Genomic DNA, 27,793 nt, shown 5'->3' on the forward strand with positions numbered 1-27,793 from the left:
GAGGTTCGGGTCTTGTTCCTTTGCTGTCGCCACCTCCATCTACACCCTCACGTGGAGGTTCTAGTTCTGGTCGTCGGTCTGTGCGGGAGATTCCTAGAAGACCACCACGACCTGCTTATACTCCTGGAGACTCTCGTGGCAAGGGCCACATGTAGATTCTGATTTACAATTTACTTGTCTTTTTTAGTTTCTATTAGACTTTAGTTTTCATAACTATTGAGTTTTGAGTCCTTGACTCTTGACTCTTGACTCTTTCATATCATAATGATATTTTTTGTAAACAATATATCACTCTGACAATGAAAATTTGAAGTTTGAAGTTGGGCCTTGGCAATTATAACTCATTGGTAATGATGTGAATTATGAATATGATGCTTCGTGAAAGACTAAAGTTGTTTCATTTCATTTCATTATTCATGTTTCATTTTATAAATTTATAACATTTCATATCATGTTAACAGTTAGAAGTTAGGATTTAGAAATATCTTAGAATCTTAGATATTACTTCTTGTAATGGTTAAACTTAGCTTACAAGTACAACTTTGGTGATCAATGATGATAAATGTTATTGAATTTTCAATTTTGAAAGCTTGAAGTTGAAACTTTAAGATTGAATTTGATGAATCATGATTCATGAGACTCAATATGTTGCAGTTGTAATATGTATTTTACTAACTTGTGGACATGGTTGATGACGATTATAATTTCTAGATGATTGATGTGATATGGTTCAATGATCAATCTATGCTTTATTATGTTTTTTATTGTCTAATTCATCATTCTACATGTTTTTGTTGACATATATGTATCAAAAATTAAAAAATATAAAATATATATGTATATTTTTAAAAAATCGCTCCCGGATTCGCTCACAAACCGGGAGCTTCTAAAAATGGTCGCTCCCGCTCCCCGCTCCCGCTCCCGCTCCCAAGCAACATTGGTTCCATTTATTATCAATGATCTCCCAAAGACACCCATATCTAGCTAACTTATCCTTGTAAGTTGCCCGTATTTGCTCATTTTCCTGATCCATAGCCTCATAAATGTAGCCCATGGCCAATTTTTCCCCATCCACCATCCATAGCACCTTAACAAGGGGCTTGGTAATTTTCACAAGCTCTGCAGACCTTTTCCAAAAATCATTTGTCAAAAACTTTCTTTTTGGTGTGTTTGCCATCTTGTCTACAAGCCCACCAAGATGAAGTCCAATCATCAGATAAAACATTTTCTGCAAGTTTTTTGTTGAGAATTGAGGCATTGCAATGTGAGGAAGTGAGCTGCAAATCTTGTAATTGCAGGTCTAACAAGCTCTTTGCCCCCAATATTTTTCCTCATTAGGCCCAATACCCATGAGTGGTTGTAGATATATTTTGTAATGCACTTGGCATGCTCTACAGTGTTTTTTACCCGCTCCACTTTGCCTATGCCCTCAAGGATGAGGTCTATGTGATGTGCAACACGTGAGTCCAAAATATGGTCTTATATTTGGACTTTAGCATCTTTCCAACAAGAACTTAGTTTGAGGCATTATTTGTGATGACCTGCACAACGTTCTGCTCTCCCACTTGTTGAATAATGTCATCCAAAAGCTCAAATAGAAGGGTTGTATCCTCCACTTTATCAGATGCATCAATTGATCTCAAAAACATGGTTCCTTGAGGGCAAGAAACAAGGAAATTAATGATAGTGCGGTTCTTTCCAACGGTCCATCCATCTGACATGATGGAACAACCTATTTTGAGCCATGACTCTTTATACTCAGTGAAATTCTAATCAATGGAAGAAATCTCTCTTTGCAAAAGAGCTCCCCTCAAGTCATGCACAGTAGGGCCATTGAAGCCCTTTCTTGCAGCTATAACAGAGTCCCGCACAGCTTGGTAATAAGGTGAACGGGCAACATTAAATGGGATATCTACATCATACCACCATCTAACAATGTATTGAAAAGAAGATTCTTTGCATTGCTTTTTCCAATGGTCATCCAAAGTGGGTTGAGGTTGAGTTAGACTTGATTGGGAGGAAGTGGGATTAGCAAAGGTAGTGGTGGCAGAGGATGATAAATAACTCTAGATGTTCATTCACTTTGTTCCTTTAGATTGTTGGCCTTGATGATAAGACCCAAGAGCAGGAGTGAAAGGGGTCATCGGTGGAAGGGATAGAAGAGGAGTCTTGAATCTCTCAAAATCATCATAACCACTCTCTTTCATGGCTTGTAAAATTTCTTTCTGTTGAAGAAAGTGTAACTAGGTTCGGTCTTCATAAATGTAATTTTGATCTTTGTACTTGTAAAAGAAAAGAAATATTATTTTTGTAAATTATAAAATGAGTTTCTTGCTCATTACATATGTCCAGCACATGTTGAAGTGCTATAGGTGTTGATTTGGGGTAGCATTGGATGTGCTCTAGCCATGAAAATTGGTGGAGAGGCTAAAGCACATGAGATCTCCAAGACGCAAAAATGGTTTGGGAAGATTTTAACCAATTTGGGAGATATTAAAATAATTAATATTTTTAATGGAGTTCCTAAGTCTAAACTTAGGAAAAATAAAATATTAATGGGTATTAATATAAAATTGGGTTAGAAGGTTCCAAAAGTCATGGATCAAGCCAAATCTAATCTTAGCCATTGATTAGAGATTTAATCTCGGCCGTTGAAGGACCAACAGGAAAAGTATAAGAAGAGGCTTGAGGGTTAGTTGGAGAACGCACTGAGGGAGACCAGTTAGTTCGATTTTTGGAGCGAGGTTAGCTGAGAAATTCGAACTAGTGGTTTGGAGAGCAGCAAGGGGCAACAAGTAAAGAACAGAGAGTCGGGAACAACACCAGAGGAACAACGCAGAGGTTGGAGAGGCAGACGCAGAGGCTGCAGACTGCACAGTCACTGGAGGGCTTGCATGGGTGATGCAGAGAAGCAGGGGTTGACGCAGAGGGTCTGGGAGCTATGCAGAGGTCAGCTAGGCTGACGCTGAGACTGGGGGAAGTGTTGAAGAATTATCTCTCTGTTGGGTAAGCCAGTTTGGCACCCAATTGTATTGAAGAATTGCTGAATAATAAAATCCTCCCTTGTTGCATCGGTTTTCCCACATTGGGTTTTTCCGAGGACTGATTGTCTAAAATATTTGTGTCGATGTGTTAATTCTTGTGCATGTGTTTGTTTCTGTATTATGATGTGACATCTGCAACAGAATTTATTTTAATGTTTACTAAAGGATTATCATAAATAACTTATTGGGAAATAAGTAGGTAAAATAAATAAGTTGTTGCAATGATAGAATTTTCACAATAGGAAAGTCAAAGAGTCAAAGAAAATATTAAGAAGCTCTTTTTGAGCATGAGAAAAATATGAGTCAATGTCATGTGTAATGTATACAAGTCTAGAACAACCCTCCAAGACAAGCACAATCCTCCTGAAGACATCAACGATGTAAATTTCAGTCATGTCGACCTACAAATGAATTAAAAGGACAATCATGTCGGCTTAATTAAAGACACAACGGTTCACACTTATGTCGACTTATTTATGGAGGCATAACCACTATATATACCCCGCTGAACTTCACAGAAGAGAGCAACAGAACTCGGACATCTCTGATATTTCAAACATCTTGCAACTTCGGATGAGGAGCAGAGATATCTTCGCATACATCTCTGAAGTCTCGGTCAAGCACAGTGGTATAGGGTCTCGGATGAGGTGCAGGAACACAAGTCTCTGCAAACTTCGGGTATAATTACAATAAGTAATTACAGTGTGATCTTCTCAGTGGTAGCACTCTCGACTATGAAGTTCTCAGTGCAGGAAGAGAATCACAGTCACGTTCTTGGCATAGTTATGATAATGAGGATCTCAGTGATACACTCAGCATGCTCTCTAAACAAGTTACAGTCTCCATATGGTTGTGATAAGAAGAAGCTCGGTGATCCCACAGTGATGCATTCTCATACTAAACACAGTCATGATTTCAGTAATGTAGCATTCATGATCTCGGTCATAATGAGGACAAGATCATGATCTCGATGCAGCTCCCACACAGTATAGAAACCTTGTTGACATGGTGAAGATCTCAAGTAAGAGTGCAACAATGATCTAAGTGAAGGAGCAACTATGGTGCAACGATGATGATGATCTCAGCAGTGACAAAGAAGAGGATTGGTGTCTTGGTCTTGGAGTGGCATAGTAGGTCAAGGGTCATGGTCTTGGTATTCGTCAATTGGAATCTCTATAAGAAGAAATTTGTGTGGGTTTTCCTCTCCAAGAGGGAGAGGTTTTGGCCCTGGCAGAAAGCCAACAACTTGTGTTCTTGTCTCTTTGTTTTTGATAACTATTTGATGAATCTAAGAAGACACACTCTAATAAGAACAAGTGAAGATTGTGCAAAGAAGAAAAATTAAAATACCTCACAAGTAATTATCATGCTAGAAGAATCACATTAACTCTAATTGCCCTAGATTCTTCAACACTTTCTTCCTTGCAATTTCATCCTGGATAGCCTTCTCCCTAGCCTTATTCTCCTCAATCTCAAACTTGGATAGGTATTCTGCCCTAATAGGAACTATCACTTCCTTTGGTGCATCACATGGCTTTACTTGGTCTCTTATCCCAGCCAAGTGTTGTTTCAACCTGAGAATACCCCCATCTCCAATAGATCTATTGCAAAATTTGCATATCATTTTTCCATCAATCACATCACAATGATCCCTTGCACTGTCCTTGCCTTTTGGAGGCATGGTGGCTAGAAATATTTGAAATTTGCAAAGAAATCTGCCAATTAATAAAAAATGCAGCTAAGAAAAATGGAAAACCTAAGATAAATTTGGGAAAAAATGGGCATATTTAGCCTACAAAATTTGATAGCATAGAACTAGAGATTTGATAACGTTGTAGCATAGAACACATAAAACAAATTAAATACATGGACAACAGTCAAATATGGATTTTTCCAAGTGAAAAGCCTTACCTAGAAATGCAAAATAGCTTCCTTAGCCTCCTCTTGAAGATGCCAACTCTACTAATAGCTCCAAAATATCTCCAACATAGCTCCAAGTCCAACTTCAAGCCTCCAAGATGACTACTCCAATAAAAAATCAACACTCTCCAAGCTCCCAATGAAACTCACAACAACTCCAAATGAGGTGTGTTAGGCAAATGAGAAGGTAGACTTTTTAATGGCTTGGAGGCGGTGTTTTTGGAGGCAAACAACCCTTTCTTTCCCTCCAAATCACCTCAAAAGCTTCCAAAAAACTCCCCGGTGCGTCCGTGGCCTGTGTGTCAATGAACTGACCGATTTATGACAGAAACGATTAGTTTACCCATAAATCGACCAGTTTTGTCATAAACAGACCGGTTAGTCCTGGTTTTTCTGAGAAAGGAGAAACAACTCCTCTGATTGGGTTTTTTGGCCATTTCGAATGGTTGAGTTAGTGAACTGACCGGTTTAATTGGTTTTCGGTTCAGACTGTCCGGTTTTTAATACTATGGCCTTAGTTGAGGTGATAGTGGGCCTTCGCTCCATTGTTGCCACTTGACCTAGTAGTTGCTCTATAGGATCCCCTCCTAGGTGTTAGAAAATCAGAAAAGCAGAAATATTTTCATATATAGATAATTACTTGTGATTGTTTTATCTTTATGTTCTTCTTTTATCTTTTAGGTCATCAAGCAATTACCAAAACAATGACACAAAGACAACATATGTAGGTGGACAGTCGGGGCAAAGTGCAGTCAGCAATTCTTACTTCAATAGTTTCTCGAGATAATCCAAGACTCTAGACTTAGACAAAGACTTCCTCCACACCAAGTCAGCCCTCAATCCTCCTTGCAGATGATAACCCTTCAAAAGCAACTTTGACTTAGTAGCAGCAACAACAACTTCAACCCAATACTAGTAGTAGCAGCAGCTTTGACCAGACTTGGAAAACTTCGATCTCCCTTGATACACCTCAGAACTGAGTGAGAGTTGTCCCAAAATTTCGATCTTGAGGTCTTCTATCTCCTTCCAGAAACTCACACTTCTTTCCAACTCCTTTTCTAGCCCTTTACCAACTTCATACTTTTCCAACTTCTAGCTTCAGAAATCGAACTGTGTGAGAGAGTGAGATGCTCCAAATGAATTCGAACTGCCTTGTATATATAGCTTTCAAGGGAGGTTGAATTACTCTTCTAGAGGCTGACTTGGTGTGGAGGAAACTAAATTCTATTTTGACTAAAAAATAATTCTTTTTACATGATTCGAAAGCCCAAGAAGGGTTTCTTTTAATGTACAATGACTCTAATGACTCAGAATAAATCCTAGAAGTCCTCAATGGGGACTTTGACCTAAAACATAATGACCCAAGCATGAAACCCATGCTTTAATAAGTCACAATAATAATAATAAAAATATTTTCTTCATTCTTTTGATAAGTACTTCTCAAGTGCATTTATGAAGACCGAACCTAGTTACAAATTTCAACACTAGGATCCCTACTAATTTGAGCGGTAACAGGGACAACTACTAGACCAAATGGCAACAATGGGACAAGGACCCATTGTCACCTCAGTCGATGTCCCTTGCTCTTTATGAACTTTCACCGATTGGAGTCCCAATATGGAGGAAATCACTTGAATGATAGGATCAATGGCAAGGCATAATGTGATTTCCTATGCCCATTCAAAGGAGAGCCTCAATTAATGGTTCAAATACTTAAAGAAAGGATGAAAGGCTCCCAAGAAGGACCTATGAGGGATGACCTCGGGCTTAGTAATATTAAAAAATGATGAATGCCTAAGATCAAAACTTCCAAATTACCTCACTTGTGATTGATGTGTTTATACTAGGATTCAAAGTGAGGCAAGGATGGCTCATTCAATGAAAAGTTTCAATTTAAGTGTGAGCTTTGGGAGAAGCTAGGGTGACTTTCCATGAAAAACCCCTTGAGAGAAATATTGTAAGAGACCAAGTGTTGAGAGATATACCATGGTAAAGGCTCATGTGATTACCTATGGTTAAGAGAAAATGTTTTGAATGATGAACTACAAAGTGCAAACCTTCAAGAAATCCCCAAGTCAAAGTAGCTTCAAGGGTTCCCTCTTGGTGTGATAGCTAGGGCATCAATTTAATTGAAATTCCACCATCGGAATTTGTTCAAAACTAGAGGATGCCTAGAGGAGACATAAATAAATAAACTTGTCAGGACGGAATCTTAAAATTCCTCGCTAAAATTTCGCAGCAAGCCCTGGAAAATCTCCTTGTCCTTAGCGGCCGAAGAATAGAGGAAGAAAGGAGGTGAAATAATGATATTTCATTAAGTTAATGTGATCACCAAGGATCTAGGACCAGTGAATGGCTATTGGGCTGATTGGAGTCAAAATGATCAAGAATTAGAAACCTTGCTCTTCAAGGAGGCCTAAAGAAGCAGCTACACTTTCTGTGGATGCAACTTCACAGCAACTTCAAACTTTTATACTTTGATATGCAATATTTGATGGTGTTTCAAGGTAAAAGGTGCACAACCTACCCCTAGGAAAATCTGTTCTTCTTGCCAAGATGAATAACATATGCAATGAGTCATGATTACAAGTGTTTCATAAATTCTCATTAATTTTTAGGGCACAAGTAAAATCATGACATGGCATTCCATACATTAGACATGAAACATTATGAAATTCACATGAAAAGAGCACTTACATGACAAAACGAGTATATCCGTCCATAAACTTGCCAAATAGAAGCTCCAAGAAAAATCACAAAATATTCCACACATCATGACTTTAGTTTTGCTGGTATTTACTTGCTTTCCCACATCTTGACAAAAGAATTCCAGAGCTTTCAAGTGTTTTCTCAAACCTAGTGCAGATTTAGCAATAAGAATAAGGTCATTTGCATATAGTTGTAGTTTCATATAGAAGAATAAGGTCATTGCACACTGCATTTCTCCCTCCCTCACTCTGTTGGCCTTTCATCTTTCTGCAGACATAGAGATGAGGCCAGCCTATTTCGCACTGCGGAGTGGGTTTTTCTTTGCTTGTCTAGGTCGGGGTTTGTATGGTTTTGAAAGATCAGATTAAGAAAACACGTGCAAAAGCTTCCTAAGCTAGTCTTGTAATGTTGACTGTGACAGTGAAATGCATAATTTTGCCATCAAATTGTTTGGGACAACGAGCAGGATGCTTGTAAGTGGCCTGTGCCATCTTTCATGACAGAAAATGTAGGCGAAAAGAAGGCAAAATCATTGAAGACAAAATATTCTTGGAAAATATGTGAAGTCCCAAAGTACTTGTGGCGGAGGTGAGAAATCTTCAAAGCCTTTAAGGTTTGAAGAATTTTTCAATGGCAAATTGCAAAAGAGGCCTCCGAAAGGGTCCAATCGAAGCCGTCAAAGCTAGTGGCTTGCCTCTGCTACCAGAGTTTGGAGACAAAATTCTATAACTTCAACAATTACTACATTAACCAACTGTGGCGTTCCTGAAAAAGCTGTAGCTGCTACTGGACTGTGGGAGGAACCGTGTAAATATCCCTGTCGCCATTGGCCAGAGAAAGATTTAGTTGATTCTTCGATGAGGTCACATGTTTGAAGTCAATCGAGATCCATTTTGTGGTCACATTCGCTCAAGCCGTAGTTGTTGTAGAAACCTTGGGAAGGCATGGTGGATATCATTAGCCAAGAACTCACAAAAAGAAAAGATTGAACCCTTAATTTCATTCTCTCTCGGGTTTTTACATTTGAGACGGTTTAAACATCATTTAATGGTTTTATGGCTTAAAAAAAATATGTGCCAGATTTATAACATTTGGAAAATGTTACAATACAAAACCCCTTTTATTATTTCTTAATAGAAAATAAATCTGAGATCAAATTTATGTTCAGATCTACAAAAAAAATCTTAAAAAGAAATTGAATATTTTTAAGAGATTGTAGATCTAAATAATCTCATTACAAATCTCAATTCAGAATTTCAAATAATTTTCTTGAAACAATGAAGTACCTCCTTGATGAAAATCCTTTGTTGATGAAGAAACTAGGATTAAGCATTGGATTCTCTTCTTCAATAAATCATCATGGCTTTCTCCTTATCTTGGCTTTCGCATGGCTCTCATTTTATCAACTTAACTTCGCTAGCCTTGATATTATCACAATTTCTTTACCATGGCTCTGATACCATTATAAGTTCAGTAGAAGTTTCCTTGGACACATAATATATTGATTAGAGAAAAACATTACATAATAGGTGAGACACATAGCATATATATAACCTCTCCAGCCTCAACTCAACATGCCATGTGTTCTTGATAAGGGTGTAACAAGGCCTATCTATCTTTTAGGGAATACAACCCTTCTAGAATAACTTTATTATTCTGGGAAAAATACATATCTAGAATAACTTTATTGTTTTAGGAAAACTACCTAACTAAATAAACTTTAGGATTATGAGGTTAATAACTATTAATTGGATTCCTTCGTAATCTGTTTACATAAGACTACAAACACTGTGCTCTTAACTGTTTTACTTGCAAATGGTAGCACAAAAATGCTACTACAAAGAAACTTTAAAGTGATAAATTAAAACATTATTGTATAGATTGATATGGATGATTTTACACAATATCAATTGTAATTGAGTGACAAGTCATTTCTCATAAACAAACAAAACCATTGGTAAGTGTGCCAAAGTTTATTTAGATCATGCAGTGAAAGAGTCAAATATAATAAAAGTCTTGAAACGCTTATACATAAACTTTAATGTCGAATCAACAAAATATGGCAACATTCACCCTTGAAATATATTTGAATAAATTATCTCAGGCACAATGGTGTAATATTCATGCCCAACTAATAAAATAACTTGCAATTAGCCATTAGAGACTCACACTAAAGGCTACTAAAATAACTTCCCAGTTCCAAGTTCCAACCATAGAAAAATAATAATTTGAAACAAATTTCCAGTGAATGCATAGTGGAAGACACTTCCAATAACATTAATTTCATAATGTGTATGATGAATATAATTTTGGCACCAAACAAAATAGTTTTTGGTGGTTTCTCTTACCACTGAGTGTGTAACAAAACTGTCCTTTGACCCAAACTATTTTTTTTCTCATTAGGATATTATAAGAGACATCCTAGGAAGGGTTAATAAAATTAACAAGGCTTTTATAATCTATCAAAGTACATCATATCCTTAGTGACTTACCGTCCTTTAATAATTACTTTGGCAGTGAGCATCATTCAGGAACTATACAATAATTTAGAATTATTGATAAAAGTTAGATGTCGCATGAGATTTCATTTTGGATGCATTCAAAGTGGATATCAAATCTTAGCATCTAGTTTGTGTATTCCATTTTAATCGTTATAAAGAAATTAAATTAACAAGGCTTTTATAATCTACCAAAGCACATCTATCCTTAGTTACTTACCGTCCTTTAATAATTACTTTGCCAGTGAGCAGCATTCAGGAACTATACAATAATTTAGAATTATTGATTAAAGGTAGATTTCACATGAGATTCCATTTTGGATGCATTCAAAGTGGGTATCAAATCTTAGCATCTAGTTTGTGTATTCTATTATAATCATTATAAAGAAATTATATTCTTTGGGCATATGTGTTGTTTTATATGATAGTTACAGACAGATGCTTTCAGAGGGTCCTTGTTTTGATATAATACTTCTTGATGCTTATTCTAAATTCCATAGCTTGTTTTCAATCATTTATAGTTGTTAAACTATTATTTTTCTTTGTTTATCTTGATGATGGGCATAACATTTTGCACATCGATATTACAGTTTTTGTTGTTTTGAAGGACCATGATTAAAAAGTTGATGTCCATAGTGATAATAACCCTTTTTGTCCATTCTAATCTATCTGTAATATGTGCATCATGTTGAATTGGCTCAGATGGCACTTACAACATATAATACGTCCTTGCCATCTGCAGAACGCTACAGTAATGGTGCGTTAACCAAGCTCTCACAAGTGTATTTCTGTTACCAGTTGGTATGAAGTAATTTATATGGATCTCGAGAAATTTACTCCTGTATTGTCAATTATACATATTTTCACATTTTTTCTTATATCTTGCATGACAACCTTCTCTAGGCATACAACTCCTCTGAAAAATAATCTTTGCATATTAAGATGTTCCATAACAATTGGAAATTGCATGAAGGCTCACATAAATTTTGCAGGTAAGGTACAGATTGCTTTGGTTTGGAACTCCAGGAGTGAAAATTCCTTTAATTCGAGGAAGTTGGCCTCTCTATCAAAGGTGTGTTTGAAACTTATTACATTTAAATTCTACTTCTGTAATGAAGGCTGCTTCAGGCTGTTTCAGGGTACAGACACGCATATTAGATGTAAATGTAAGTGTATGAGGGAATATTGGTATATACTATATACATGTAATGGCCTTATTTTTAGATATATGTGTGGACACAACTATGGACATATAGGCATATACATTTTATACAAACATATACTTGTACATGCATGTCTATATGTTTACATGCATGTGCTTGTGGGGATATATTTGTGTACGTACATGCACCTAAAGATAGAAGCATGTACATGCAAATGTTTAATTATACCCATATCTATATGTTGATATACATACTACATATAGACAGATATATACACATATTGAGAAACCTACCAGAAAAGTGATGGTAATGTTTATAATTTTCACTTTGTTTGCATTGAACCTCTAGTAGTTTGTTTGTTTTGCAAGGTTGTAAAACAGAATTATATATTTGAAAAATAAATATTATAGCATATCATTTCGTGGAACAAAAACATTTGAGAAAATCATGCACCTATTATTGTCTTGCAGTTTTTGTGGGAAAAAGGTGGGCCTATGAGTGTGAAGCATTTTATCCATTCTGTATGGGCTAACTTCCAGACTTCGAGCAGCAATGTAAGTGAATACACTTCATATATGTCTTTTGTAATTTTGTTCCAAGTATGTTTGCATTTGAACTTAGTTTCAATTTCTCTTGCAGTTTCTAAATTTAAGGTTATATATATGGAAGCCAAAGCACAATTGTTTCTTTTATTATGTAGCCTTTTGCATATGTTTGCAAATATTGATGTTAATTTTCTTGTAGACATCTTTTGGAGTTAGGTGAGTCAAATGTTCTATATATCCTGAATGAAATCTCTCCCTTTTTGGGCTCTTGTGGGCTGTAATGTTCCTAATTGGAAAATTAACAGTAACTACCAAAACATGCACTAGTTACAACCATTAAAATTTCACCATGCAAACACAAATTAGTACACCAAAGAAATGAGGCGAAGTGCTGAGCCATTTTATTAAATTTCAAGCTAGAACGAAATACAATGGAGTGGAATGATAGAACTTGGGCTTGCTATTGCAAGCATGCAATACCCAGGTGAGAATCTAAGTAAAATTGCCAGCTGAAATGGCTCAATCTGTCTAAATGCATTGCTCAGAAATTTCTGCTGCTGCTGGAGGCAAACTGTGAAATGAACCCTCAAAACTGCTCCAAAAATTCTGAAAATTAGAAGAAGGCTCCTTACACCCCAAATAACAAAACCCAGAAAAATCTCACCGACTCAAGTGGTAGAATGGCTTCCCCAATTAACTGTGCCCTACTCTAGAAATATTGTTGCTGCTGGCTGGCTTCAACCCTTTGTTTTGGCCCTCAGAAGTGCTCAGAAAATTCTTCCAAATTAACCAGGGCCTCTTCTCATAAAACACACAAAAACCCATAAATCTTTTGGGCTAATTTTAGTTGACCCGAAAATACCCAAATTTGGACGAAATTCCCAACAAATGGGTTCTGCATCCCACCAAGAATATGTGCTGCGAATTAGCTCCAATTTCCTCCCTCAGCTGCTGGAATTTCCTTTACAAATTTCTCTGGAAAGGAACAAGAAATTTCAGCTCAACTCTTGCACAAAATCTCCACTTCAATCTATGCATTGTAAATGGCCCAGAAAAACCCCTATGCAGACCCTAATGACGAAAATTCAGCCCTCCTGATAGTAGTGTTCTTTGCCTCTGAAAATCTCCAAGAAAACTCATCCTCCATTGAGGAAACTTTCTGCAAATTCTCAGCCTCGGGATCCACCAAATGCTAGCTCTCCAAAATTCCACGAATTCCACAACTGTGTCCTCTTGAAAAATTCGTCCTACCTGTTGCAGAGATGAAATGGTTCACAAAATTTAGGAAAAGAAATATCCAATCAACGCCAAATTTCTCTCCTAGGGTGACACTCTAGGTTCACCAAAAGAGAATTGGGATTTTCCGCTTGGAAATCCCTGTGCTAAACAACTCTGGTTGACTTGGCTAAGCGGCTCAAAGAAACCCTCCAAAATGAGAAATTAAATGCCAAATAAAATGAACAAAATGAGGCTCTAGCCTTCCTTTTATAGTTACTTTCACTTCCTCATACCATGGTTCGATTTCTCTCACACTATGCTTTGATACCATGGTTTGATTCTTCCCATGGTTCGATTTTCCTTTTTGGTAACTTCCACAACTTATCTTTACTTTAATTTTCTATTTTTCTTAATTCTCAACCTTTATCTTTTCTCCACAAATTTATTTAACATATCCACAACTTATTTCTCCAAAGTTTTATTTATCTAATGCTATATTAATCGCCAAAATTACAAAATTGAGAATCTCCTTGACAAAATTTCTACTTGCGTACATGACAATCCTCCTCGCCAAAAATTGCTTGTCCTCAAGCAATGCCTGAATAAGCGCCCTCTCTGATTGTTGATCACCATTGTCACCACCAATAATATCAGTGTCCCAAATGTGCCATTGAGTCATCCCCGTTCTCTGCACTGTCCTGTCGTGAAGGAATCCCTCGATACCAAGATCCCAAGCCATTTTGATCAATGTGAAGCATCCCTTGCTCCACTCATTGTCCAACCATGTATAGGTATCAGAAGCCCTTTGCATATTATCTATAAGTAGAGCATCATGATAATGCAGGATTCTGTCCAACTCCCCATGAAGTTGCCCTAATGAGTAGTCCACCTCATGCACTCCAAGAGTAATCTCTTGAAGATACAACCCAATCCTCGTGGGGATGAAGTCTCTCCCTCACAGACTTCCTCTAGTATCCTCCTGCTGACCAACTTGCCATGCTAATGAAGTCTCCTATGCCATCAACAAGTCACTAAAGCCCCAGGGAGAATTTGAGTGATCTTCCTGAAGAAATTTCAACCCCCACTCCGGTTATCAGTTTTCCTTATCACTCCATGCATTTAGTTTTAAATCCAAGCATAATAAAAATTCTAAAATTTGGAAATGACAATATTTTTCTGAAAACACAAATCTAGAGATTTCACAACTGCTGAAATTGCAGAAATAAAACATAGCAAAATTATGACAGTCACACAAAAAATAACACAGTGATTTTTGGTCAATGGGACCCTGGAAAAACCCCCTACAACTCTTGGGGAAAACTGGTTTGAAAGCTCTTTTTTATTTCTGAAAATGCTTCTACAGAGAAACTAAAATACATAGTAAAAATTCCAGCAACCACAAATGACAAATTATCTCGATTTCTGTGCTTGAACTTCGCCTCGAAAATCATGCCAATCAACAAACAGCCAAAACAAAAAATTTTCTAACATTAAAACAACATTAAATGCTGTACGACCAACCTCGAAAAACATGCCCAGAACTTGTACAAACTATATAGATTTTAGTAGTATGACTGCCTTGAAATTTGTGTCCAAATCTGCCTCGAAATTCATGCCCTTTCTGCTGTCCCTCTTCCTTGTTTTCTGTGCCTTTATCTTGCTGTACAGTTTTGCCTTGGGATGCATGCCAATAAATGCTACTGCTCAGATTTGTTGAAATGTCTTCTTGCTGCTCTCCTTCACTTCCTCGCTGCGCAGAAATTTTCTCCTTGCTCTCTCTTCTCTTGCTCTCAAATGCTCATGAAAGAATGAATTGATCTTTTCCTCTTCTCTTCTCCTTTTATTCTCTAAATGACCTTTTGGGTTACCCTAAGATCTAATGGCTGAGATTCATTTAGATCTAGGGATGAGAATAAATGTTCATTTAATTCTCACTTTCTATTTTTAACTCACCCATTTAAATAAAGACCCATTTAGCCTTTTATTTCCATAGTCACTTTTTCATTTTCTAATTCTTCATTGACTTTAATAAAGTCACTTTTAAATTAGAATGTAACTTTACCACTTATAAAGTCACTTTTAAATTAAATTGACTTTACCACTTATAAAGTCACTTTAGGAGAAAATTAAAAAATAAATTTGGACACTTTTCCCTAGGCCAAAGATCAAAGCCTTAGGGAACCACTTGTCCTCTAGTACCCAAATTTTAACACTCCCTCTTACCGAGGAAAGTGTTCCTCACCACTCCCATCTTGTCTCTGAAGTAGACATGCTTGCCCCGTGGTAAGGCTTTGGTGAAAATGTCTGCTACCTGCTCATTTGTGGAAATGTACTCAAGCTTGACAGCTCCCTTTTGGACATAATCTCTAATGAAGTGATACTTGATCTCAATATGCTTTGACCTGTCATGAAAAACCGGATTCTCTGTGAGTTTTATGCAACTCTGATTATCATAGTAAATTACTGAAGGTCTCAATTCATGACAAAATAGACCAAACAACATCTTGCGAAGCCATATGGCCTCACAACTAGCCAAACTAGCAGCCATATACTCTGCCTCAACCGAGCTCAATGCAACTGACTGTTATTTCCGGCTGATCCACGACACAACTGCTGAACCCAACCCAAAATAGTACCCGAAAGTACTCTTCCTATTTGAAGCACAACCTGCCCAATCTGAATATGCGTACCCTGCCAGTCTCACTCCATCACCATGTCTATAATCTAGACCAAATCACAATCCCTTGCAAGTAACGAAGAATGTGTTTTGCAGCCACCCAGTGCACTCTCCTGGGCTCACACATGAACTGAATCATAGTGTTAACTACAAAACATATATTTGGTCGAGTGCTGACCAAATACATCAAACAACCAATCAGCTGTCTGTATAGAGTAGGATCCACCAACTCGGAATCGAAGCGTGAAGCTTCTTCCAGTTAGTGATCATAGGTGGACATGGGTTTGCAGTCCTCCATGTGAAATCTGCTAAGAATATCCACAATGTACTTCCCTTGTCCCAGGAAGAAATGCCCCTCCTCCTGCCACACCTCCAATCCCGGAAAATAATGCATCAAGCCGATATCCTTCATCTCAAACTTTGAAGCAAGATCTCTCTTGCAGCCCTCAATGGGTCTCTCTACACCAGTGATGATCAAGTCATCAACATACAACACCAGAATGAGAGGCTTCTCACCCACCACAATGAAGTATAGGTTCAGATTAGCCTCACTCTTTGTGAAACCCAACTGCTGCAAGTATGTATCAATCCTCGAGTACCAAGCTCTAGGAGCTTGCTTCAGGCCATAGAGTGCCTTTTTCAATCTGCATACATGGGACTCCTTCCCATGCACCTCAAAGCCCTGCAGCTACTCAATATAAACCTCCTCCTGAATGAAGCCATTGAGAAATGCGGTCTTCACATCCATCTGGTGGATCTTCCAACCCATCTCTGCTGCAATTGATATAATGGAGCGAATAGATGTATACCAAGCTACGGGAGCAAAGGTCTCCTCATAGTCAACTCCCTCTACCTGTGAGAACCCTCTCACCACAAATCGAGCCTTGAACTTCTCGACGCTGCCATCTGCAACATGCTTTATCTTGTAGAGCCATCTGGAAGTAACAACTGATTTACCTTTAGGCCTCAGCACTACCTCTCAAACATCGTTTTTCATAATAGAAGAATACTCCTCCATCATGGCCTCTCTCCAGACCTGCTGGCTGGCTGCCTCCTCATAACTAGAAGGCTCAGAGTCAACAATGTTTGTTACCAATGCCATGTAACTACAAAACCGCTCAGGTGGTTTACTCTCTCTAACCTGTCTCTTTGGCCCAACAACTGATGTGGCCTCGCGCAAGGTATCTTGAAGCCACTTGGGCTTCCTCTTCCCGGCGCATACTTCTCCCACTGGAGTGAAAGAATCCTCATCATCATCAGAAGCCTGAACTCCTGAAGGCCTGCCAACTGACCTCATGTCTGAATCTGTGCCTATAGATGTTGAAGTACCGTGCGAACTGTCCATTAGTGGACTACCCTGTGAACTGCATTGCGGACTGCCCTGCATGCTGCCCAAAGAACCACCCACCTGACTCTGAGAGTCACTGCTCACTGATGGACCTGACACTGTAATCGATGTACCTCCTGATCTCTGACCACTGGATCCCTGTGACTGACTCAACTGCTCTTGAGGGTCTGGTGACTTTGGGTACTCTAACTCTCGTGACCTCCTAAAAGCTCTCTCCTCCTCGAATTTCACATCCTGCCTGACAACCACTTTCCTCTGCGTAGAAATATAAATCCGATAAGCTGTCGAGGTCTCGCTATAACCCACAAAGATGCCCTTGTCTGCAGTGGGATCTAGCTTGGTCCTGTTCTCCTTGGGGACATAGGAATATGTAAGGCACCCAAAGATATGAAAGTGCCCAACATCAGGCTTCTTCCCAGAAAAATCCTCCTTTGGAGTCACATTTTGCAAGGCACGATGTGGACTCCTGTTTTGCAAGTACACAACAGTGTTGCAGGCCTCCGCCCACAAAAATAAAGGTAACCCCTGATCATGAAGCATGGCTTTGGCAGCCCCTGCAATGGATTTGTTCTTCCTCTCTGCAACCCCATTCTGCTGGGGGTAGTAAGGAATTGTGAACTCCATTCTAATGCCTGCCTCAACACAAAAATCAACAAACTCACCAAGGGTATACTCCCCTCCATTGTCTGACCTGAGGACCTTGATCTTCCTACCTGTTTGGGTCTCCACAAGAGCTTTGAACTCTTGAAACCGCTTGAACACCTCACTCTTGGTCTTCAAGAAATAAATCTAGGTCTTCCTGGAGTGGTCATCAATGAATAAAACATAGTACTCATAGCCACTCAAGGATACATGAGACATCCGACCACTCACATCGGTATGAATCAAGTCAAGGATCCCAGTCGCTCTGTTGTCACTGCTGGGAAAAGGGGATCTGGCAAACTTCCCCATAACACATCCCCTGCATACATCAAGGTGATCAGAACTGAAATCTGGGACACCAGTGGTGATCTCCCGCAATGTACTCAAGGCCCCATGATACATGTGCCCCATCCTGCGGTGCCAAATCTCACACAACTCTGAACTGCTAGATTTGTTGTTGGTCCTCTCTCGGGTGCTGCTACTCAATGCCATCAGGGCTGGAATGAGAACTTGTACACCTTGGCATGGTGCACACCAATCTCTCTAGCTGAAGAAGTTGGAGTTCCCCTAGGATATATAAGCACTTGCCCTCTCTTGAACAACACATCATACCCTCTATCCTTAAGTGTTGAGAGGGATATTAGGTTCTTCTTCATTCCAGGCACATATAGAACATCTGACACTTTCAAGGGGGTTTGGGTCCCCTATCAAATGTCAATGTCCCCACACCGACTGCTCTAACAATGCTATCATCATCAAGTACTACCTCCATATCAGTATCACTTGGTGTATTTCCAACTGACCGTCAAACTTCCTATTATACTTTTCCTGTTGACAAATCAACGACCAAGATTAAGTCCCGAATCAACGACTAAGATTAAAACAGATTTGATCCTCATCTCTTAGAAGCTTCTCACCCATATTGTTATTAATACCCATTAATATTTTTATTTTCCTAAGTTTAGACTTAGGAACCCCATTAAAATATTAATTATTTTAATAACTCACAATCTGGGTGGAATTTCTCCAAACGATTTCTAGGTCTTGTAGATCTTATGTATTCTAGCTCCTCCACAAAATTTCGGAGCTAGAGCACATTCGATGCTACCCAAAATCAACACTCCCTCTTAACGAGGAATGTGATCTAGCAATACTTCCCAACATAAGTATCACACTGATCCACGACATTGGTCCTCTGTGCTACTAATGCTCGGTCTGCTGCCCTTCATCCACTGCACTGCTGCCCATGACACTGCTACTGCCACTGCTGCATTTGTACTACAACGCCCTCTCGATATGCTGCATCATGCTGCCCATAACACTGCCATTGCTAACTGCTACACTGCAACTCAGTTGCTAAGAAGTAAGCAACTGAATAGCCACCCAAAGATGACATGCTGGTCAATCTAGATACCTCGTGATGCTGAAGCTACCTCTGCTGCTAAACTGTGCTGACCCTCTGATGCTACTGCGCTGTTGTTGTATTTGCTTTGTGCCTCCTGCACTACTCAACAGAGTATTGCGCTGCTTCAGACTTTGGCACTCTAGCTCGTTCACTATTTCTCCATCATCCCTCGCACCATTGACTCCTGTTATTTTGCTATTGTCATCAAGGGCTCCCATAATCGTATGTGATCCAAGAGTTTGGGCACCTCAAGGATCCTGCCCCAGTGTAATCCTCCGACTACAACTCAATATCACCCCACCTCTTCTCCAGAGGTGCATGAGCAGTCATGGCACAATCCTCGTCATCGTCCTCCTTGTCAACTTTCGCTAGATCAACCTTCGAGACAGACTTCTCTTCCCTGCCTTTCTTCCGAGGGAACTGAGTGGCGAAATGTCCCAGTTCCCCACATCTAAAGCATCTGACTTTGGTTATGTCTTTCTCTTTCCTCTTTTGCTGCCCTGGCTGTCCCGCTGATGCGAGAGCTACATCCTTCTCTTCCTCCTTGACTCTGACTCCATTGCTGCTACCTCCTACCTTGGTTAACGACCTGATCTCTTCTTGTCGAGGAGCTGCCCACATCTCCTCCCAACTGGGGAGAGAAGCCTTGCCCAAGATGCTCTGGACAAAGGTCTCCCAGTCTTCAGTGACTGCATTTAGGGTAGTCCTGACCATGAACTTAGGATCTGGTGTAGACCCCATGGAAGTCAGCTGGTCTCGAATTCCTTGCAACCTAAGAAGGAAGGAATCGATTTCTTCTCCCTTCTGCATCTGATACTGTCTCAGTTGGTTCTCAAGCAACATCTTCCATTGAATGAAAGTTCCCTCATACAAAGTGGTCAAGGCCTCCCACATCTCCCTTGCTGTTTCCTTTTTTGCAATATGTGGAATCACATGACCCTTGACCCCGTCCAGGATCATGCACTTCACCGAGATTAAGTCCCTAATCAACGACTAAGATTAAAATAGACTTGATCCTTGTCTCTTAGAAGCTTCTCACCCATATTTTTATTAATACCCATTAATATTTTTATTTTCCTAAGTTTAGACTTAGGAACCCCATTAAAAATATTAATTATTTTAATAACTCACAATCCGGGTGGAATTTCTCCAAACAATTTCTAGGTCTTGGAGATCTCATGTATTCTAGCTCCTCCACAAAATTTCGAAGCTAGAGCACATTCGATGCTACCCGAAATCAACACTCCCTCTTAGTGAGGAATGTGCTTTAGTAATACTTCCCAACAGAAGTATCACATTGATCCACGACATCAGTCCTCTGTGCTACTGATGCTCGGCCTACTGCCCTTCATCCACTGCGCTGCTGCAACCTGTACTGCTGCCCATGACACTGCTACTGCCACTACTGCATATGTACTAAAACGCTCTCTCAATATGCTACATCACGCTGCCCATAGCACTGCCACTGCTAACTGCTGCACTGCGACTCAGTTGCTGAGAAGTAAGCAACTGAATAGCCACCCAAAGATGACATGCTGGTCAGTCTGGATACCTTGTGATGCTGAAGCTACCTCTGCTGCTAATCTGTTCTGACCCTTTGATGCTACTGCGTTGCTGTTGTATCTGCTTTGTGTCCCCTGCACTGCTCAATAGTCTATTGCATTGCTTTTGACTTTGGCACTCTAGCTCGGCCACTACTGCTCCATCATCCCTCGCACCAACTGACTCCCGTCATTCTGCTACTGTCATTAAGGGCTCCCGTAGTCATATGTGATCCAGGAGTTTGGGCACCTCAAGGATCTTGCCCCAATGTAGTCCTCTCGACTACAACTCAATATCGCCCCACCTCTTCTCCAAAGGCACATGAGTACTCATGGCACAATCCTCGTCATCATCCTCCTTGTCAGCGTTCATTGGAGCAACCTTCGAGTCAAACTTCTCTTCCTTGCCCTTCTTCTGAGGGCACTGAGTGGTGAAATGTACCAATTCCCCACATTTGAAGCATCTGGCTTTGGTTATGTCTTTCTTTTTCCTCTTCTGCTGCCCTGGCTGTCTTGCTGATGCGAGAGCTGCATCCTCCTCTTCCTCCTCCTTGACTCTGACCCTCCTGCCTTAGTTAATTGCCTAATCTCTTCCTGTCGAAGAGCTGCCTACATCTCCTCCCAACTGGGGAGAGAAGCCCTGCCCAAGATGCTCTGGACAAAAGTCTCCCAGTCTTTAGTGACTGCATTTAGGGTAGTCCTGACCATAAACTTAGGATCTGGTGTAGACCCCACAGAGGTCAGCAGGTCTCGAATTCCTTGCAACTTGAGAAGGAAGGGATCGATTTCTTCTCCCTTCTGTATCTAATATTGTCTCAGCTGGTTCTCAAGCAACATCTTCCGTTGAACGAAAGTTCCCTCATACAAGGTGGTCAAGGCCTCTCACATCTCCCTTGCTATTTCCTTTTCAGCAACATGTGGAATCACATAATCCTTGACCCCGTCCAGGATCATGCACTTCGCCTTCGCTTGAGCCTCCTCATATTTCTTGGGAGGATCGACATCGACTGGTACAACCACCACTTTCAAGGCATAATCCTTGATGCGATTCTTGTCCAAGACTACAAGGATCCTGGCCTTCCAGATGACAAAGTTGGATGCTCCATCCAATCTATCCTGATCCCTTAGTCCATTAACTGTCATCTCTGCTCAAATAAGTGTAGAACGGGTTCTCTTCTCCCTCTCTTACTACTACACCAACAAGACTCAGATCTGGATTTCTTTGGTGCTAGAAATCCTCTAAGGAATAAATTCTTTCTAGACTCCCTCTAAGTCTTGATTTCCTTCACGGAAATCCTGCTGCCAAATATTGTCGAATCACCCCTTCTCCAATCCTCCTTTGCTGCTTCTCAGCAACCCAGACCTAGATTTCTTTGGCAAGAAATCCGTTAAGGAAGTGACTCCCTCTACCTCGACTTCGTTTCCACAAACATTGTTCTGTAACAACAACAACAATGTCCCACCAGCACCATAGATCAAATTTGCACTGCCCTTATTGCCTCGGAAACTGACTGATCTGAGCCCCTCAAGTTCTGCGCTGGCCCAGAGAGCTGACACAGTCACTGCGTGAGCTCCTCTCGGCTACTACGTCTCCTCCTCCTGGTTCAGAAAGCTGACACAGGCACTGCGTGAGCTTCTACGTCACTCCTCTGGCACTGCGTCACTCCTTCGGCTGCTTCTCTGGCTATGAAACAATGTTGTCACTCGGGACATTTACCTCTTTGCAACAGATTTGTTGGATCTTTCGGATGATGGCTTCAGTATCCCATGATCTGCAATGCTCTGATACCATGTGAAAATTTCTGAATCTATATAAACAGAAATCCTATAACAGTCACTAGTTTATCTTCTCCTACTTGTTATTTCATTCAACAAGTTATTTAATTTTAAATAATGATGAAAAACACTACTGCAGACTACACTGACATACAGATCATAAACTGAAACAAATATGAGACAAACACACAAGCGACAACGTTATTTTTGGACAACATGTCCCTAGAAAAACCCAATGCAGGAAAACCGATGCATTAGATAGAGGGTTTGTATTATTAAGCAAGCAAAATATGAGTACAACAGGTTGCCTCTCACACTGGTTAACCTTTCAGAGAAATCACGGCAGCAAGAAATACATACGAGGGTTTACCTCGTTCTCCACGTCACAACTGATCCACTTAGTGGCTTGACTCTGGCAAACACTGTGAAATGCCAATGCAATCACTGCTTGGGCTAACGTCTTGCCTCTAGGAGCTTGCATCACCCCTTATGCTAGATCGATTTGTTGGAGGAACACTGTTGTTTAGCCTTCCCGGCTCAGAGCCTTGCTTCTCCAGCAAAATCTCGAACTTCTGATGAATATCCTGCACTGCCACTGCAAGAGACCCTCTTGGCCTGCGTCAGCACTGCGTGAGCCCCTTCTTGGGCTGTGAAGGCCTCTGCGTTGCCTCTTTGATGCTACTGCTATCTCTCTGTCCGGTACTCTTTGGTTCGAATTCCCGATCCAAATCTATGCTTCTGCCCCTCTCATTGCAACTCAGATCACTAGTTCGATTTTCTCAGCAAACCACACCCCAGAAAAATTGAACTGACTGATCACTTGGTGTATTTCCAACTGACCCTCAAGCCTCCTCTTATACTTTTTTGTTGTTGATGAATCAACGATCAAGATTAAGTCCCTATTCAACGACTAAGATTAAAACAGACTTGATCCTCGTCACTTAGAAGCTTCTCACCCATATTTTTATTAATACCCATTAATATTTTATTTTCCCAAGTTTAGACTTAGGAACCCCTTTAAAAATATTAATTATTTTAATAACTCACAATTCGGGTGGAATTTCTCCAAACGATTTCTGGGTCTTGGAGATCTTACGTATTCTGTCCCTTCCACAAAACTTCGGAGCTAGAGCAGATTTGATGCTACCCAAAATCAACAGAAGACACACTAGATACACCAGAACACCAGAAGTTCGATTTCCTTGGCAGATCAATTTCTAGAGTAGCAACAGTTAGTAACTAGAGAGCCAAAGATTGAAGAAGTGAGTGAGGGGCAGGGACAGTGAATTCGGAAGAGATTTTCCAGATTCGGGGAGTAGCTACATGAGGGCCAAGTTTCCTCAGTGAGGTTGTGCAAAAGCTTCAGAGGCAACAATTCGATTTGGCCAGATAGAGGGTTGATTCTGTTGCTGGAGGCTGGGAAGATTTCTAGAAGGGACCAATGAGTCATTCTCAGAGGTTGGATTGGACAGCGGACTTGATCAATTGTAGTTCCAAGAAGAGTGTATTAGTAGCTGCGCAGGCTTGACGCAGGGGTTTCGTGGAGCCCATTCAGAGCCAGTTGTGGAGTTGGATCAATGTCAGGTGAGACAAAATTTGTCTCACTAATTTTTTTGGCCAGTTTCTCTTGTAGTGGATTGCCAGTTTGTGCATTCTGACTATACTAAGATTTTCACTGCTGCATAATAATAAAAACCCTCATTGCTGCACCGGTTTTCCCAAGTTGGGTTTTTCCGGGGACAATTGTCCAAAAAACAATGTCATTTTTATTTTGTGTGTGGTAGAATTTTTTTCAGTTTCCAGTGCTATTATTTCCCCTGTATTTTATTTGTGAAGGTTGTAGTGTGTTTAATTCGATGTTGCCATAGCAATAAGCTGAATAATTAATTTATTAGTTAGAAGAATTAATACCAGTTGCTGCAATTTGGATTTTATTTTTGAAATTTTCACATGGTATCAGAGCGTGAGTGATCAGTTGGGAAGCTCAGAAGCGGAGAAGAGAATTTCATTGCATAGTGGGAGCAACAGGTTGAAATTCTTAGAGGCGATGCAGTTCCTTGACAGGCAGGCCGAGTTGCGGAGGCAAGGGTTCGATTTTTTTCAGTTGCAGGTTGGTAGAAAAGTCGAATTGCCCAGGAGAGTGATTCTAGCGTGAGAGGGAGTAGTTGCAGCTTAGATTTTTGTTGAGCAGATTTCTGGTTGGACGCAGAGGGTTTTGTAGTTGTAGAACCAATGTTGGGTGGAAGAGAAAAGCACACACAATAGAGGGAGAATTTCTCTTAGGGAACTTCGAGTCTCAGAAATTCGATTTTTTGAGGCAGATTGGCAGTAGCAACTAGCAGATCTGCGCATTCCAGAAGGGAGTGCGAATAGCAGAGTAGTAGCCAAGCAGAGGGAAAGAGGGAGTTTTCGACAGTTTTTGAGATGGCCATAGCTGGACTTAGAGATCAGGATAGGTTGGAGGATTCCTCCAACTATGTCATCTGGAAGGCTAGAATGTCCTTCCTATTGGATGAATATGGCATGAATCTCTACATAGACAGTGTTGTGGCAGTTCCCTAGGATGCAGATCAGCTAAAGGAATACAAGAAGGAGATGGTGCGAGCGAAGCAGTTGATCTTGGATGGAGTTCGAGACCATATAGTCTCACATATAGCTGGCAAGGATACTGCCAAAGAGATGTGGGATGCTCTCTCCACGCTATATCAAGGCACTTACGAGTAGCGGAGGATGTTCCTAGAAGAAAAGTTGAGATACGTAAGGATGTAGAAGGGGAAGACATAGAACCCTTCCTCACCAGGATTCAGGAGGTCCGAGACCAGCTTGCAGTTGTTGGAGAAACGCCTCAACCAATAGAGCTAGTGCGATTGGCACTGAACCGTGTCTCTAAGGAGTGGCAAGTTTTTGTCCAAAGTATATTGGGCAGAGACAAACTACCCGAATGGGAAAGGATGTGGTTAGACTTGTAGCATGAGGAGTTGAGGCTAGCTTTGTTAAAGAGCTCCATCAGTGGCAGTAGTAACAACAGATCGAAGGTGGTGAAGGAGGAAAATGTGGCCCTCACATCAAAGGGTCCCAGTTAGGGGCAGGGGGAACAGGGAAGGAAGAAAAAGGATCTGTCAAAGGTCAAGTGCTTCAAATGTGATGAGCTCGGTCACTACAGCATGCAGTGTCCTCTCAGGAAGAAGGACAAGTCGGAGAAGCAATACCTGTAGGCAACGTTAGCTGAGATCAACAAGCTGTCCTATAGGTTGGAGGAAGACTTCGTGATGTTGGCAACCATACCTCTAGGAGTGAGGTGAGATGACTTGGAGTTGTAGCCCCAGAGAGCTACAGATTTGGGCAGGGTCCTTGAGGAGTCCACCTCATGGATCATTACCTTGCTACAGGGGCCCACAATATTCAATAACAGGATGGATCAGTGGCAGTTGAAGAAATCAGTACTAGAGTGACAGTTGCAGACTAGTAGCAGTCAGATGCCAAGGAGCGTAGTACAGTGTTGACAGCAGAGTAGGTGGCTCAGTGTAGAGTTGGCAACAACGTAGATTCTTTAGTGAGAGTGCAGATACTAGTAGCAGTCGGAGACTTGGGAGACAAATGCATCATACTGAACATAGTTGATTCAATATTTTGGATGCTTCTCAATTGTAGTAGTTGCAGTTGCAACAACAACAGATGAGAGGGAGTTGTAGTGCAGATGCAGAGTTGGCAACAATACAACAATGTCAGCAACAACACAGATGCAACATCAGAGTTGCACAATGGTTGGTGGGCAGTATGGCCAAATATCAACAGCATGACTGGAGGTGATACAGAGACAAGGTGTTGTGGCAGGATGTGCAGCACTAGAGAGAGAACACATTCCTCGCTAAGAGGGAGTGTTAGTTTCTGTAGCATCAGATGTGTTCTAGCCACGAAACATGGGGGAGAAGCTAGAATCCATGAGATCTCCAAAACCCAGAAATCATTTTTGGAAATTTTAATTAGAGATGGCTTAATTAGATTATTAACCAGATTTTAAATATTTCTTAAGTCTAAACTTAGGGAATATGGTTAATTAATCAAAATTAATTAAGTCAAGGTGCGAATCATCTAGACACTCACGTGGCTCGACTCCAAGATGATCCTAGCCATTGATTAAGATTTCATCTTGGTCGTTGGTACTCCAACAATGGGTTATAAGAGGAAGTCAATGGGCACTTGGAGAAGGCACACCAGATACACCAGAACACCAGAAGTTCGATTTCCTTGGAAGATCGATTTCTAGAGTAGTAGCAGTCAGTTGTTGGAGAGCCAAAGATTGAAACAGTGAGTGAGGGGCATGGATAGTGAGTTCGGAGGAGATTTTCTAGACCCAGAGAGACAACTATAAGAGGGTCGAGTTTCCTCAGTGATGCTGCGTAGAGGCAATGCAAGAGAGTCAGAGGAAACATTTCGATTTGGCCAAATAGAGGGTCGATTCAGTTGCTGGAGGCCGGGAAGATTTACGGAAGGACTAGCGAGTCATTCTCAGAGGTTGTATTGGGCAGATGACTTGATCAGTTGCAGTTCCAGGAAGAGCATATCAGTAGCTGCGCAGGCTTGACGCAATAGTTTCGTGGAGCCCCTTCAGAGCCAGTTTTGGAGCTGGATCAGTGTTAGGTGAGACAAAATTTGTTTCACTAATTTTTGTGGCTAGTTTCTTCTATAGTTGATTGCTAGTTTATGCATCCAGATTGTACTCAATTTTTCATTGCTGCATAATAATAAAAAACCTTACTGTTGCACCGGTTTTCCCAAGTTGGGTTTTTTCGGGGACAATTGTCCAAAAATAACAGTGTCATTTTTTGTGTGTGTATGTACTAGAATTTTCTCAGTTTCCAGCGCTATTATTTCCGCAGTATTTTATTTGTGAAGGTTGCAGTGTGTTTAATTCGATGTTGTCGTAGCAATAAACTGAATAATTAATTTATCAGTTAGAAAAATTAATACTAGTTTCTGCAATAAGATTTCAGTTTTGAAATTTTCACAGCGGGTAATACAAAATTCTACATCATAAAGAGCAAGTTCTAACCCTTGACCTATGCATCGTAATACGAGGAATTATCAAGAAGTAGAAGGCACACTAGAGGGGTGGAAAAGTCGACCGAGTGGGGTAACTTATGCCTTCATGATTGCTCAAAACTAATAGAATTTATAAAATGCACATCTCTTGTTTTTTCTTGAATGATTCAATATACTCCTTCAAAGGACCGTACAAGCAGAATTCCTCATAGATTGGATTTGAAGGGAACTATATAGGTAACATCTGCGATTCTAAATTGATTA

The 27,793-nt window shown here is 40.3% G+C and overlaps 1 protein-coding gene across 4 annotated transcripts in view; it reads left to right on the top strand.

Moving 5' to 3' along the window:
* The window catches only part of LOC149264395 (S-adenosyl-L-methionine-dependent methyltransferases superfamily protein), a 287,352-nt gene that overhangs the window by 159,632 nt on the left and 99,927 nt on the right, over positions 1-27,793 (top strand). For 3 of the 4 annotated variants that reach the window (XM_089428071.1, XM_089428059.1, XM_089428055.1), the window contains exons 6-8: positions 10,874-10,928; positions 11,164-11,243; positions 11,805-11,888. In XM_089428071.1, coding sequence (XP_089284197.1) covers positions 10,874-10,928; positions 11,164-11,243; positions 11,805-11,888 — 219 coding nt within the window. The remainder of the gene's footprint in view (positions 1-10,873; positions 10,929-11,163; positions 11,244-11,804; positions 11,889-27,793) is intronic. The other variant, XM_089428064.1, reaches the window with a different exon arrangement.

This window comes from Pinus tabuliformis, chromosome 6 (assembly GCF_031772625.1).
Source record: "Pinus tabuliformis cultivar Carrire ecotype Pingquan chromosome 6, CPIR1, whole genome shotgun sequence".
In the NCBI taxonomy this organism is placed as follows: domain Eukaryota; kingdom Viridiplantae; phylum Streptophyta; class Pinopsida; order Pinales; family Pinaceae; genus Pinus; species Pinus tabuliformis.